General features: G+C 37.4%; 1 protein-coding gene across 1 annotated transcript in view; it reads right to left on the bottom strand.

Annotated features, from left to right (window-relative positions):
* Positions 1-1,738: 1,738 nt before the first annotated feature.
* Positions 1,739-14,392, bottom strand: part of CFAP418 (cilia and flagella associated protein 418) — a 22,970-nt gene continuing 10,316 nt past the window's right edge. The window contains exons 5-6 of the mRNA XM_024756608.1: positions 7,115-7,210; positions 1,739-3,350 (exon numbers count right to left, since the gene is read on the bottom strand). Of these exons, the coding sequence (XP_024612376.1) occupies positions 3,197-3,350; positions 7,115-7,210 (250 nt within the window). The 3' untranslated portion in view covers positions 1,739-3,196. The remainder of the gene's footprint in view (positions 3,351-7,114; positions 7,211-14,392) is intronic.

Raw genomic sequence — 14,392 nt, 5'->3', positions numbered from 1 at the left:
CTTCATATTGTCATCCATTATCTTTGGGGAAAGTCTGAAAACAAATTTAATTATCAACCACATGTATATCTATATATTCCATGCAATATTTTTAAATAGGGCACATTTTGGTGTCACAAACCCAAATAAATGTGATACAATGTAAAAATCTCTAAAGAGATTGTATATTTTGAATTTTTTCTTTCCTTCCAGAATTACCTTAAACAGTATGTAAAGCTGATTACTAGCTGGTATCAGCTGATAGAGGTTTTGTTAAAACCTAACAGCTGAAAAAAAAATCAACATCTGAGTTACTGTTGAGCTTCATCACAATACTTACTGGATTCAAGACCTTTTTCCCACCACATTTAAAAATATCAGATGCGTAAGAAAAGGAAGGAAAACGATTAGAAACCATAGTTTGATGCCATTTTCTTTGGCCCAAGAAAAGAAGTGTTAAGTGTACTGACATCATCGTACCGGTCTGGATGCACACCACCATATCAACATGGCTCCTTCCTGCACTTGGACCTGTTCTTTCAGCTACTACACTCTTACACGTGCATGTACACACATACATGCTTACACACACACTAAAACTTATGGCATGCTTCTCTTCCCCAATGAAAATAAATAAATTCTTTGTTCAACTGGATGGTTGGAAACATTTTGTTGACATTTTAAAGGAAATTATATCAAATTAATCCCCAAATGAATATTTTTTTATAAAACAAAAAAATACACCTAAATACAGAGTAAAGCTACTTATTATTTATTCATTTCTAGGCAAGATAAGTGTCTGAGAGTACAATGCAGTTCAAATAAAGTAGCTACCTGGCTTGATAAAAAATAGATACTCATTAAAGGTAGAAAATTATTATGAATATTGAAAATAAATATGCAAAACATCTTGAAAGTTTTACAGACTTTGTCCTTAAAAATTATAGTTGATTAGAAACTATACTGTTCTTCTGCATTGATACTAAAATAGCTGCATTTTGGCTTAAATTACAACTGGTAATAATCTATACATTTGTATATAAACATAATATTCTTTCTACATTTTCGATTAAAAATTATACAATATTAAAAAGTTTATAAAGTAAATTGCCAACAAAAATATGAACTCATTTATACATTTCTGACATTAGAGAACTAATTATTATAATTATTATGTTATGGAATGCCAAACATGGGCAACATATCTAAGTTATAGAATAGTTATGATGAAATAATAGAAGTGGAAAAAAATTTCAAATCCATAATTTAGTAAATTTGCTCATTTAAATTAAAAAAAAATCACCATTATGATTAAATGTGCCAAATTCCATGAGGTTCTGAATGTGTGGATCTTGTTGCTTTGCTAATTTTTGAAATAGGCAACTTCAATCCAAATCCCCGTTTCCTTTTTTATTTTCTTTAAAAGGATCAATTTTTTAAAAAAATGTATTTATTTATTTATTTATTTATTTATTTATTTGACTGCATTGGGTCTTCGTTGCTGCACGCGGGCTTTTTCTAGTTGCGGTGAGCAGGGGCTACTCTTCACTGAGGTGTGCAGGCTTCTCATTGCGGTGGCTTCTCTTGTTGCAGAGCACGGGTTCTAGGCATGTGGGCTTCAGTAGCTGTGGCATGCAGGCTCAGTAGTTGTGGCTCGCGGGTTCTAGAATGCAGGCTCAGTAGTTGTGGGACACAGGCTTAGTTGCTCCGTGGCATGTGGGATCTTCCCAGACCAGGGCTCAAAGCCATGTCCCCTGCATTGGCAGGTGGATTCTTAACCACTGCGCCACCAGGGAAGTCCCCCACTATGTTTCTGACACAATTACATTGAGATAAAAGTTTAGGGGGTAAAAAATTTTTATTGAAAGATAAGATTGGTAAACATATTCTTAATACAAAAAATGTGAGCATCTGCCACAATGAGATTTATCCTGTTGGAATACTAGACTTACTGGAGCAAGTGATCCACATATGCAAATGTGTCACGGTTAGGAGAAGGAGTTTAATGACCAGATCTTTCTTTGCCTGAGTAAAATGGCTGGAACAGATTCAGTATAAGTACGCAGATCATAACTTTGCTTCAGTTCCCCCCTTTCAGCAAGCCTGTGTCATGCATTTGAACGATATATTAGACACAGGCGGTAAAGAGCTTCTGGCAGATTGGAATCTCTTGATGGGGCTGCGAGCTGGTAATTTTGAGGTAACCGATCTTCTGAATGTGCTGCTACTGTAGGGCTCCTCAAGTCTTAGTCATATTAAGAAGGAGCCCAACAGGTTACCTGTTGGTTCAGCTATGCTTTCTTTTTTCATGTACTCACCAATAAACAGTATGTCAACCTGATCCTACCAGAAAGATCAACAGGCTGCCTGAGAAAATATTTTACTTGCTGTTCTCTTTACTTAATGGAGTTTTAGGGCATTAAAGGCAAGAAGGTACTTGGAAAATCCAAAAATGACCTGTCTGTATTAGGATTTTTCCTTGTACTTTTAGGTGCATCAAAAAAACCCACTTTTATGTAGAAATGAATACTTGCTAAAAGAGCAAACTAAATAACTTCTGATATCTAAATGAACAAAAGGAGGAGAAATAAGCTAAAACTGGTTATATATACTTACTACTGTGCATAGCACTGCTTTGAATTGGTGAAGTTAGATCAGATACAGGCAGTGTTTTCACCTACAATGTACCTATACTCCCGAAAACCCTTCAATTAGCCACTGATCACATGGTTTCTGACATGTCTAAATTATGATCTTTGCTAACAACAGATCTGACTGGAAGAGGTGATGTGTACACCCCTCAGTGACCTCTCTGCAGGGCCAGCTTTATCCCTTTTAACTGCTATAACGAGGAATGTTTATGCTAAGTATATTAGCAGTCAGTAGTACTGCAGTTGCTACTGAAAGGCTATATATTTGTATGAAACTCCACAATGAAATTTCTATTTAACAGGGGACAGGCTAGCAAAGGAGTATTTGGATAACTTGTTACCTTATTTACTAAGTGAAATGTCCATATATCAAAAAGGAATAATTCCAAAACGTTAAAGCACATTATCTTCCCAAGTCCATTTGGTCTTTGAAAATTTGTACAGCCATTAAATGAAATTTCCTGTCTTTTCCAAAGGGCATGATACTATGTACCTTTATCTAAATATTGTGACAACAGAGACTGTTCTCATGGATGCATTTGTCTGAATGTGGAAAGTCTGCATTCTTAGTGTTTACCGCAAACCCAGCGAAGGTGATGATCCGTCTGAAGGTCAGTCAGTTCTTCAATGGTTCTCCAGCTGCACTGGCAGGCGTATGCCCGTGTTCCTTTCTTCTTTACCAACTTTGTTTTTAATTTGTGGAATTCTGGCATATTGTTCCTATTAGTAAAATAAGAAGGTTTTAGCATAGTAGCTTTGTTCAGTGCTTAATGACTTAAAAAAACAAAAAAGAAATTCTAACTGCTTTATTTTCCTATCTTCACAACATCCAAACGCTAAACTACCTGGTGCTCTCACATGAAAAACAGAAGATACACTCTGGCGTTCTCTTTCTGAGGATTTCAATGTTTTTAAATGGCAATCCTCTAGGTCTGTTTATTAAGGCTGTTGTAGAACACAGTGACCTAAAGAGAAGAATTATTGATCCGTCTTATCAGAGACTACATGATATAAGAATACAGTGGAAAAGATGGTGGTTCATCTCCTACCTCAAATACTCACCTGTGCCATATTTTAAAAGCCTGCAGTGTGGAGGGGCTTCCCTGGTGGCGCAGTGGTTGAGAGTCTGCCTGCCGATGCAGGGGATCCAAAAAAAAAAAAAAAAAAAAAAAAAAAGAAGCCAGCAGTGTGGCAAATGGAGGGCATATAAGAGGCATAAAGATAACAGGCTTCTGATGGGTTAACTATAGAAATTTTTCATTAATAGAGAAAAAGTGCTTGTTATTTCTATGTGTTGAATTCATATTATATCTCATTTGTTTCAATGATCTGCTTATTTACGTACACTACCAGAGACAAAACAAATGCCTATTCTGAAATAGATGTCAGTAATTTTAACATAATTAAACCTATGCGCAGAACTCATGAAAAACGATAACCATCAGACTTGAGGCTATTATAAAAAAGACTGCGGAAGTTAAATTTAATTAATAGAAAATCAATTATGATTTTCATAATCCATGTACTGAATTTATGTAAATATTCCATGACAAAAGAAAATGAAAAAATTCAAAGTGAAATGATGAAAAAATACATAGTGAAATGATGAAATACAGTGTAAGTATTTTTAAAGAAAGAAATACACTGTTAACTGTTACTTGTTGATGTCACTGCAACAGAAAGCAGGAAACAAAGTGCCCTCTGGTGGCCAATGGGCACCACATTCAGTACTGCACAAAATTCAGGCACAATTGAGGTTAGACCCTAACAAAACCTAAGAGATTTTCCAGGCCAGCTGTCTGACTTCAGGAAACTGAGACTTTGACCAGCTGAACAACTTAGCTAAGGTTACAGTGAGATAGGGGAAGAACTGAATAAGTTTTACTGCAAAGAAAAAAGCCGAACAAAACTAAATGTGTTTAATGAAAACTAAATGGCTAAATGAAGGGCTGTCCTTTATTCAATCTGCAATATATTCTGACAAACTTAACATGTGACACTTGATTGAATACTTAGAGATTTCAGGAATAGGAATCATGAAAGCCAAGGAACTGTCAATAATGAATACATTTCAAGTAGTGCATATTTTAAAAGCTGAGAAAGAAAACTTCATTATTTCCCATAGAGCAAACACAGTTTAATAGAAAAATAAGAGCATTTTATTTAGCTATTATGGCAGGATGGTCAAGTATAGCTTACACTTCTTTAAGAAAGTTCTAGAACTTGTCAAAGCTAGGATACACTTATTGCCCTCAAGTGTTTCATCTCCCCTCTACTTCCAAGCAGATCACATCTTCATTCACAAAATCAGGCAGTGAGATGTGCAAAGGCCTCCATTTCCTAGCTTTCCCCTTGAACACATCAGTATATGACCTCTTTCCACCCAGGCACAGAGGCGGCCTCTTCCTATACAAGGCCCACTTTCCATCAGCACTCTAGACCCCAAAGCCTCTAGGACCTTGTTACTCACATGACCTTCCCTTCTCTTGTCTTCCCCACCCCCCTACAATATAAACATCAGAGCATCTCCTATCTTTTTTTTTTTAATATTTATTTATTTATTTATTTATTTTTGGCTGTGTCAGTTCTTAGCTGCAGCACGTGGGGTCTTTCGTTGTGGCATGCAGGCTCTTCGTTGTGGTGTGTGGGCTTCTCTCTGGTTGTGGCACATGGGCCCCAGAGTGTGTGGGCTCTGTAGTTGCGGCATATGGGCTCTCTAGTTGCAGCACGTGGGCTTAGTTGCCCTGCAGCATTTGGAATCTCAGTTCCCTGACCAGAGATCGAACCAGCATTGCAAGACTGATTCTTAACCACTGGACCAGCGGTTAAGGGAACCCCTGGACCAGGGAAGTCCCAGCATCTCCTATCTTAACTAAATGATCCCTTAACTCTGCATTCACTGACAGGCTTCCAAGTCACCTTTCTGGGTAATATTATCCAGTTTCATGGTTTCATCTACCACTTTACAGTCTACATTTCTTAATCTGAGCTTCAGAGCCCCAGAGTACGGGCTCTTGACCTGGGATTTTGGGACCACACTAGGCTTTATTTGGGTTGGGTACTATGAAATCTCTCAAATTGTAATTTTTCTATGTATCTGCATATTTGAATTTTTCTGTGCGTATGTTGAGAGGATTCAGATTTTCAGAACAGTTCTTGATGTGAAAAGTTTAAAAACTCTTACATTAACACTAGGGGAGACTCCTAGAGATTTACATGAGAATGGATGCCAGAGAGGTGTGAAGAAAGCCTCTCACTGTCTTCTTTATGCTACTGAAGAGTGCTGCAATAATTCTGATGACTTGTATCTGAAAATATAGTCTTTGCTTAGGCACAGGTTTGGGGTGCCAAAAATGCATGATATGTGTACTTTACTAATTTTTAGCCCTTAATTTTTATTTGAAAATGTGAATGTATGGTTCAAATATATTTTTATAACTTAAAAACATTAGGTATTCACTGAGTATTTAAGGATGTACAAATTACAAAAATATAAGTAAGATACTATCCCAACGACAAGGAGGGAGGAAGACATACACCAACCTAAGATATTTTCAGTCTTTTATTACAGTAAGTGCTATAACTGGTACAACGTGCTGTGGACACGGAAGAGGATGAGTTTACTTCCAAGTTGAGAGAGTGGTAAGGGAATCACAGAAGATGAGCAATGAACCATACCCTGAGGGACAGGTAGGGTATAGATAGATAAAATGGTGGGAAGGTAGCCCAAGAGGTGGAGGGTTTATACAAAGTCATAGGGAATGGGAGCATTATGGGAGCATTGTTTTTTTTTTTGTTGTTGTTGTTTTTGTTGTTGTTTTTTTTGCAGTATGCAGGCCTCTCACTGTTGTAACCTCTCCCGTTGCGGAGCACAGGCTCCGGACGCGTAGGCTCAGCGGCCATGGCTCACGGGCCCAGCCACTCCACGGTATGTGGGATCTTCCCGGACCGGGACATGAACCTGTGTCCCCTGCATCAGCAGGCGGACTCTCAACCACTGTGCCACCAGGGAAGCCCCGGAAGCATTGTTTTGATGTAGCTAAAATCTTGCAAAGGTGAAAAGTATACCATGGAAAGACAAACAAAGCTGGGTGATAGATAGTTGGGGACTGGATTATGGAAGGTCTTGAATGCCATGCTGAGGAATTTGGACATTATTCTGTAAGCAGAAGGGTTTTGGGCAAGAGGATGGCATACTCAGAGTTATGCTTTAATTCTCAGCAAGTGAAGGGTGGTCTGGAAGAAGAGACTGTACACAGGAAAATCAGTGAGGAGGCTACTTCTGAACTCCTGTCCAGAAGTAACATGTCCTTAACTAGGCTGACAGCAGACAGATGGAAAGAAGGAGATGATGCGAGAAATATCAAAGAGGTGGAGGCCACACAATCTGGCCAAGGCCATCAAGAGGCATTACTGCACAGTAAGAAATATAAAGTTGTATATTAAGGACATTTTTCACAGAGTGAAGTTCTTTAGAAACATACCTGAGAAACAGGTAATCACATGATTTGTCCCACCCATAGTCATCGTAGCTTACTACCCAGAAATCACAGGCTATACAACGCAGATGGTCACACGCTCTGTTCAGAGAAAAAGAACGTACATTAGAAATTACTGTTAAATTTAAATATGAAAATATGCTGATTTATTCATAGACTATACCACATATTACAGATTACCGAGTAAACAACAGAAAAGTAAAGATGAATCTAAGTATAAATTTTTATACTATTCGTCTGATTACTGATTTGAACTTTCAGGTTAAATTTCTGCACAAACCTACCTATTCTACTAAGATCTTGCATACTGATACATATATGCACATATGTATATTTACATATATAAAAGAAAAAAAATGGATGTGTAGATCTTTTAGTTCAATGGTTTTCAAATTTGTCTGAGGGAGATCTTCACTTAAGCTACCTTCTTTACGTGTTTCCCTTCCTAATGAAAATTTCAGGATGCTTCTATCACAGAATTTGCCACATTGTATTGAAATGCTGGGACAATATCTTATCTGTGCTGGGACAATATCTTATTTGTTTCTGTTTCCCCACTACTTGGCATTAATGTATTCATTCACTCACTTAATAAGTATTTACTGAAAGACTGCTATGTGCTGGTGAGATTCTGTCCTCAAACAGCTTAGATTCTAATTCGAGAAGAAATACTCATAAATTATGTAGCACGTTAGAAGGTAAAAAGTGCTTGAAATGAAATAAAAAGTAGAGTCAATAAAATTGAAAGTACTGGGAGGAAGTGTGTTATAATTTTAAATACAAGAGTCTGCATAGGCTTCACTGGTAAGGTACATCTAAGCAGTTTCTTTAAGTGGAGTGGTAGTTGGTAAAGGAAGTGGGGTTAAGAGCAGGTTATATTTAAGAAGGAAAAAGAGCAGGTTTGTATACTGATGGCAAAGATGCAGTGAAGGGAAAAATGCTGCTGATGAGAGAGGGTAGAACTGCTAGAACGATACTCAGCACATAACGGGTACTCAGTGACAACCTGAGGAACCGAAATGCCAAGCAAATCTCAAAATTCATATAGTACATAGTAACTTCAGGAGTAAAATGATAATATATGGTAAGAATTATGAATTGCTGCTGCAAACCATTTGATTTGTATAATAATTGTGAGTTAAAGAAAACTTCTCCATTGTTTGAAGTATTTTAAAACTAGAATCAATATAGATACATTTGATCATCTAAAAAGTAAAAGGAAATAACAAGAGTTGTTAAGATACCAAAAACAAAGGGAAAAGACCAATAATAGAGTGAAAGAAAACATTTTCAACACATAGTCAAATACTTATACTGATAAAGGGTGCTTACAAATGACAACAAAGAAAAAAACCCTAAAAATATAATTCTATGTCACTAATATAGGTAGCATAGATTAGTAGTTAAAGAGCGTAGATAAGATTGCCTACGTTCAAATGCTGATTCCCTAGCTGTGTAACTGTAGTCAAGTAACTTAACTTCTCTGTGACTCAGTTTCCCTATCTGTAAAATGGGAATAATAATGCACACCTCATAGAAGAATTACGAGGAGCTAACCAAGTTAATATTGATAAAGTGCTCATGACAGTGCCTGGCATACAGCATTCATTAAAAAGTTAAAATACTACATAAAGAATTAAAATTTCAAGCAACCATGAAATATTTAACCCAATTAAGTTAGCAAAAATTAGCACTCTCAGACTATATGTGAACTGCTATAACCTTTTGGGAAAAATCTTGGCATTATTTTATGATTAAAATTATACCTAGCTGCTGCACTAGCAATCCCATTTTGGGGAATATATTACATATAAATAAAAGCACCAGAGTATAGGCGTGTATCTCAAGAATAATTTCTACTGCAGTGCTGTTGAAGTGGCAAAAAACAGGATACCACCTGGATAGCTATCAAAGAGGGAAAAGACTGAATGACATTTATACTACGGAATATTAGGCAGTTGATAAAAGAGTTAATTAGATTTAACTACTGACCTAGAGGTGCACAAGGCAAGGTACACAATAACATATATAACACGATCCTGTTTTTGTAAAAACTACCCCACCAATTTTCCTGTATAGGTGTTTATAATAAGTTTGTAAGAACACGGAGAAAAATGTGGAAGGTAATATACCATGCGGCTATCACTGGTTGCCTCAGGAGGGCTGGGAATGGAGAGGAAGGAAGAAGAGTACTATCTTTCTCCTTATACATTTTGACTTTTTATTTTTTTCAAAAAGCATATAATACTTCTGCAATTAAAACATAAAATAAAATCCATCACTATATTTTTTTTCACTTATTTCCCTCTAAAATTCAGATAACTTAACTTCAAAATTGCAAATATATTTTGGCCTGAAAGTTTCTTTGGGAATGAATGCTTTGTATTTCTAAAAACATTAATCACAACAATTAAACACTTAAAATCTTAAGTTTCATAAACAATTTCGTATTTCCTTTCAAACTGTTAGCAATTTATGAAGCTGAATTTGTACATATGGAAATTCAACACAATTACATTTGTACACATTTCAACTTGGATTTTGAATGTACAAGTCAGGAAATGCAAAATGATGGCTCCCAAAGCTGCTATAACTTGCTTTCTTACGCATATGTATTTACTACATGATTGCACAGAGTGTTAACTTTAATGCCTTAATACATATGTGCAATTTGGCTGAATTACTGCTGTTGTGGGAACTATAATTTAGAATTTCCTGACATTTTGTATGTGTAAAATTTCAACCATAATGTTAAATACAGCTTTTTAATTTAAAATTTAGCAGTTTATTCAAATCTATTCACACTACCACATTTTCCTACAAACACTGTCCTTTGAGAAAAATAAAACTATCTTGCAGCTAAGAAATCATTCTGCTGCTACGATTCACTCTATTAGACCATTATTATACCAGTCTATGGAATAATCCAGGCTTGCAAGTAGTTTAAAAAATAACGAGGAGAGTAAAATTCAATTTGGCTTGAAAAATAACACCTTGGTTTTATCTATATCTTATTAATGCCACCACGCTTTGCTACTGCTCTTCCCCTTTACACCGAGTGGGGAAAAGATTCAAATCTTTACACTCTAAAATCATTCGAGATTACTCTCAAATCAGAGCTTGATCCAAAAATCAAACAAACATAACACATGAAAAATAGGCAGAACACACTCGATTTCCTTCATGCCCTAGGCATGTAGATCAGTGCTTATTTTCAGGGCTTAAATATATTTTTCTTTTATAACTATATATAAAAGAATATCTAACATAAAGTCATGGTTCCAATGAAAGATAAATTGTCAGGTCTTTCCTCTAAAATGTGAGTAAATACAAACGTGGAAGTGTCGTCAACAGCTTTGTCCTTTTATCAGGCAAGTAAGTAAAATCTTTACTATTTTAAAGATGTTAGTGGTGGGAATGTCCCAAATATAGCTCAATATAGTCTTCTGCACAGACCCTGGTTCTCAGTCAAATCCTTCAGATCTACACAGTAGACTGGGGAGTCTTGCTGTTTGGGCAGCTGGAAAACAACAGCTGCAATAGCAAAAGCGGCTTCCCTCTTACATACTTATAAAAGCATCTGCAGATTGGTATACTAGAAGGCAATAATGGACTAGGCATCAAGTTACACGTTGGAGTCCTTGCCTTGGGCAAGGCACAGGGCTTGGGAGTCACTCTTGACAACTTTCTCTCGTGCCTCCAACAGCCATTTAATCACTGAATTCTGTCAATTCTATGTTCTAAATATCTCACGTGTGACCATTTTTCCCTACAGCCACTGCCACCACTTAGGTCACAGCTGCCACCCCTGTCTCTTTCCTGGACCACCGGTACCTACTGCCTGTTGACTGGTCTCCCTGTGTTCTCTCCTGTCTTGTCCCTCCAACTTCCAATCCATTTTCCATTCTGGAACCAAAATTTCTTTCTTTAGAAACACAAATATGATTATGTCATCCCTATCTGCTTAATAAAAACCCCCAAACAACCCAATGGCTTCCACTGCTATAGGACATATTTTTCTAAAATCCTCCAGGGGACCCCAAACCAAACATCCCCTGACTACCTCTCCAGCCCCACCAGGAGCCATTCTTTTCCCCACTCACTACACTCCAGCTCACCTGGCTGCTCCCTGTTCCTCCCACACCCCTGGCTCCATCCAGCTCAGGGATCGTCTAACACGGTGGGTCCTCTGGCTCCAACGCTTCCCTGTCTTTGCTTAATTCCTACTTATTTATCATATCATAGTCTGATTAAATGTTATTTGCTTAGGAAAGCATTCCCTAACACTTCATATTAGTTAGGATGCCAATTATCTATGCTTATAGTATTCTGTACTTACCCTTCACATTACATATTATGTAGAAATCAAATAGTTATTTGTGGAATTAAAATCTCTTTCCTCGGCTTCCCTGGTGGCGCAGTGGTTGAGAGTCCGCCTGCCGATGCAGGGGACACGGGTTCGTGCCCCGGTCCGGGAAGATCCCACATGCCGCGGAGTGGCTGGGCCTGTGAGCCATGGCCGCTGGGCCTGCGCATCCAGAGCCTGTGCTCCGCAACCGGAGAGGCCACAGCAGTGAGAGGCCCGCGCACCGCAAAAAAAAAAAGTCTCTTTCCTCATCTAGACTGAAAGCTCATTGAGGGCAGGAAAGTATCTATTTATTTGTTCACCACAATGTGTTCACTCAAAGCCTAGGACTTAGCAAGGACATGATGAATTAATATGTGCTTAATGAATTTAACATCAGTGCCTCAATTTCCTCATTTATAAAATGGGGTTAAAAATTCTTGCTCTATCTGCATCTTGGTTTTTCCCTGTGAAGCAGGTGAACCAATACACATATACTTACAAAAAAGTGCTCTGGACAGTATAAAGTACTTCATACATATAATATTTTACATGCACATGCGTATGTATGTGCTTATCTTTCTGTGTGTGTTGATCTATGTCATGAAGAAGGTGGTCAATGATTAGTATCTTTGTGATGGGTGAAGAAGATCTGTGAATATAAACATTTACCTGTGCATATATATGCAAATTGTATGTGTTTTCCCTTCTTGTCACTGTGCAAAAGGTAGGAATGGGGTTGAAAGATTGTGGTATTCTCATGGATCAATGTTATATAATAGACATACACTGAAATTCCATCTGGAACGAGAGTCTTCTCTGCTAGAACTAAATCAAAGTACATGTAAAAATATACTACATAAAAGAGAATCTTAATAAAATATTTACTCTTGGAAGTAAACCAGAACACACAGAGATATTTCCTGAGATAAAATGGAAAAGTAGTAGAATATAGGATTCTTGCAGCTGAGGTATAACACAATGAGGAGGCAGCACAAACAGATGAGAAATACCCACAAACAACTCCAAACAACTGTACCTATAGTAGCTAGCTGACCTGCAACATGGGCACAATTTTAATGTATTATTTCATTTAATCCTTACAATAACTCAGTTTCCTCACCCATAAAAACTAAAGTATTTATGGGTGAGGAAACTGAGGTTTTGTAAGATTACATCCCTTCTCAAGGCTTCACAGCTTGTAAGAGGCAGAGTGAACATCTGAACTTAGGTATTCTGTCATCAGAGCCCTTTTTCTTCATGCCCTGGGTATAATCATTTGTTTCTTTATCAGTTTCTCTACTGGCCAGTGTTTTATCTTTTTTTGGTATCTAGTACCTAGGACATAGAGGGCATTCAGTGAATATTTAAAAAAAGAAAAGGAAAAGGAAGTTCAAACAGAATGACAAAATGAGTCTACAGTAAGTGAATTCAGCAGGTAAGACAGTGGGGACATGCATTAGGAAGGAGTGTCATTCTAGACAGGGAGTAAGTGTAAAAATACTCCGAGGTAGAAAAATATAAGTGGAAAGTAGAAGGATAACAAGTGTTCTAGTGGAAGTAGAGTATCTAGCCCAGGCTTTAACTGGAGGTGAAAGAACTAAAAAGAGAAGAGGAAGAACAACAATTTGGTAAAGCAAACAATGAGTTTAGAGTTAATATGAGACAGATGGCAGCTCTCATTTTCCTTCTGAACAGGGGAGAGGTGCTCAAAATGTTATCTTAGGTATATTTTCTTTAATACTCTATGTGGGTGAGACTACAGAAGATGGAAGTGGATGGCAACTAGGAAACGTTTGCCGTATAGCTCAAGGATGACTTGAGGGAAGCCTGGATTCGAGGCAGAGTGGTCTGGCAATGACTGAGACAAATCCAACTGGGTAGACACAGTAAGTCACGATTGATAAGCAGCCAGACTGTATTCTCTAAGGGCAGTGTGTGTCTCTAATCCTTTGAATAGACAGTCCTCAACGCACAACGATTCAGGTGCTATCAACTCTTTATTTACAGCCCTCACAGCAGGCATCACCCCTGTGGGTTGCTATAGCCTGTCTGCTGCCTGGTGTTCCTGGTCTAGGCTTTCCCAGATTCCCAGTTTCCCTCTGGTCCTATAGCCCGTTTTTTCCAGGCCTCCTCGGATCTAGGCCAGCTCTACCACAACCCTCCAACAATGTCCTTTTGGATCCCACTTCCATTATTCAATATAATGGTTATCTCTCCTGAAACGTGATCAGAATGCAATCATACAGCTCAGTCTTTTACTCCTTTTATCAGAAAATGAAAAAGTGCTTTAGAAATAACTAGACAAAATATAATAATCTAGTTAAGTAGGCCTCTATAAAAATAGAACCAAACTTAACAGGACAGTAAAATGATTTGCTGAACTACTTACAACAGACAAGACATGGAAACAACCTAAATGTCCATCGACAGATGAATGGATAAAGAAGATGTGGTACATATATACAATGGAATACTACTCAGCCATAATAAAGAATGAAATAATGTCATTTTCAGCAACATGGATGGGCCTCGAGATTATATACCAAGTGAAGTAAGTCAGAAAGAGAAAAACAAATACCATATGATATCACTTATATGTGGAATCTAAAATACAACACAAGTGAACTTATCTACGAAACAGAAATAGACTCACAGACATAGAGAACAGACTTGTGGTTGCCAAGGGGGAGGTGGGTGGGGGAGGGATGGCTTGGGAGTTCGGGATTAGCAGACACAAACTACCATATATAAAATGGATAAACAATAAGGTCCTACTGTATAGCATACGGAACTATATTCAATATCCTGTGATAAACCATAATAGAAAAGAATATGAAAAAGAATGTATATATATGTATAACTGAATCACTTTGCTGTACAGTAGAAATTAACACAACATTGTAAATCAACTATAC

This window comes from Neophocaena asiaeorientalis, unplaced genomic scaffold (assembly GCF_003031525.2).
Source record: "Neophocaena asiaeorientalis asiaeorientalis breed wild unplaced genomic scaffold, Neophocaena_asiaeorientalis_V1.1 scaffold29, whole genome shotgun sequence".
Lineage (NCBI taxonomy): Eukaryota > Metazoa > Chordata > Mammalia > Artiodactyla > Phocoenidae > Neophocaena > Neophocaena asiaeorientalis.
The sequence above is the reverse complement of the archived record's forward strand: the minus strand, read 5'-3'. Positions and strand labels throughout refer to the sequence as shown.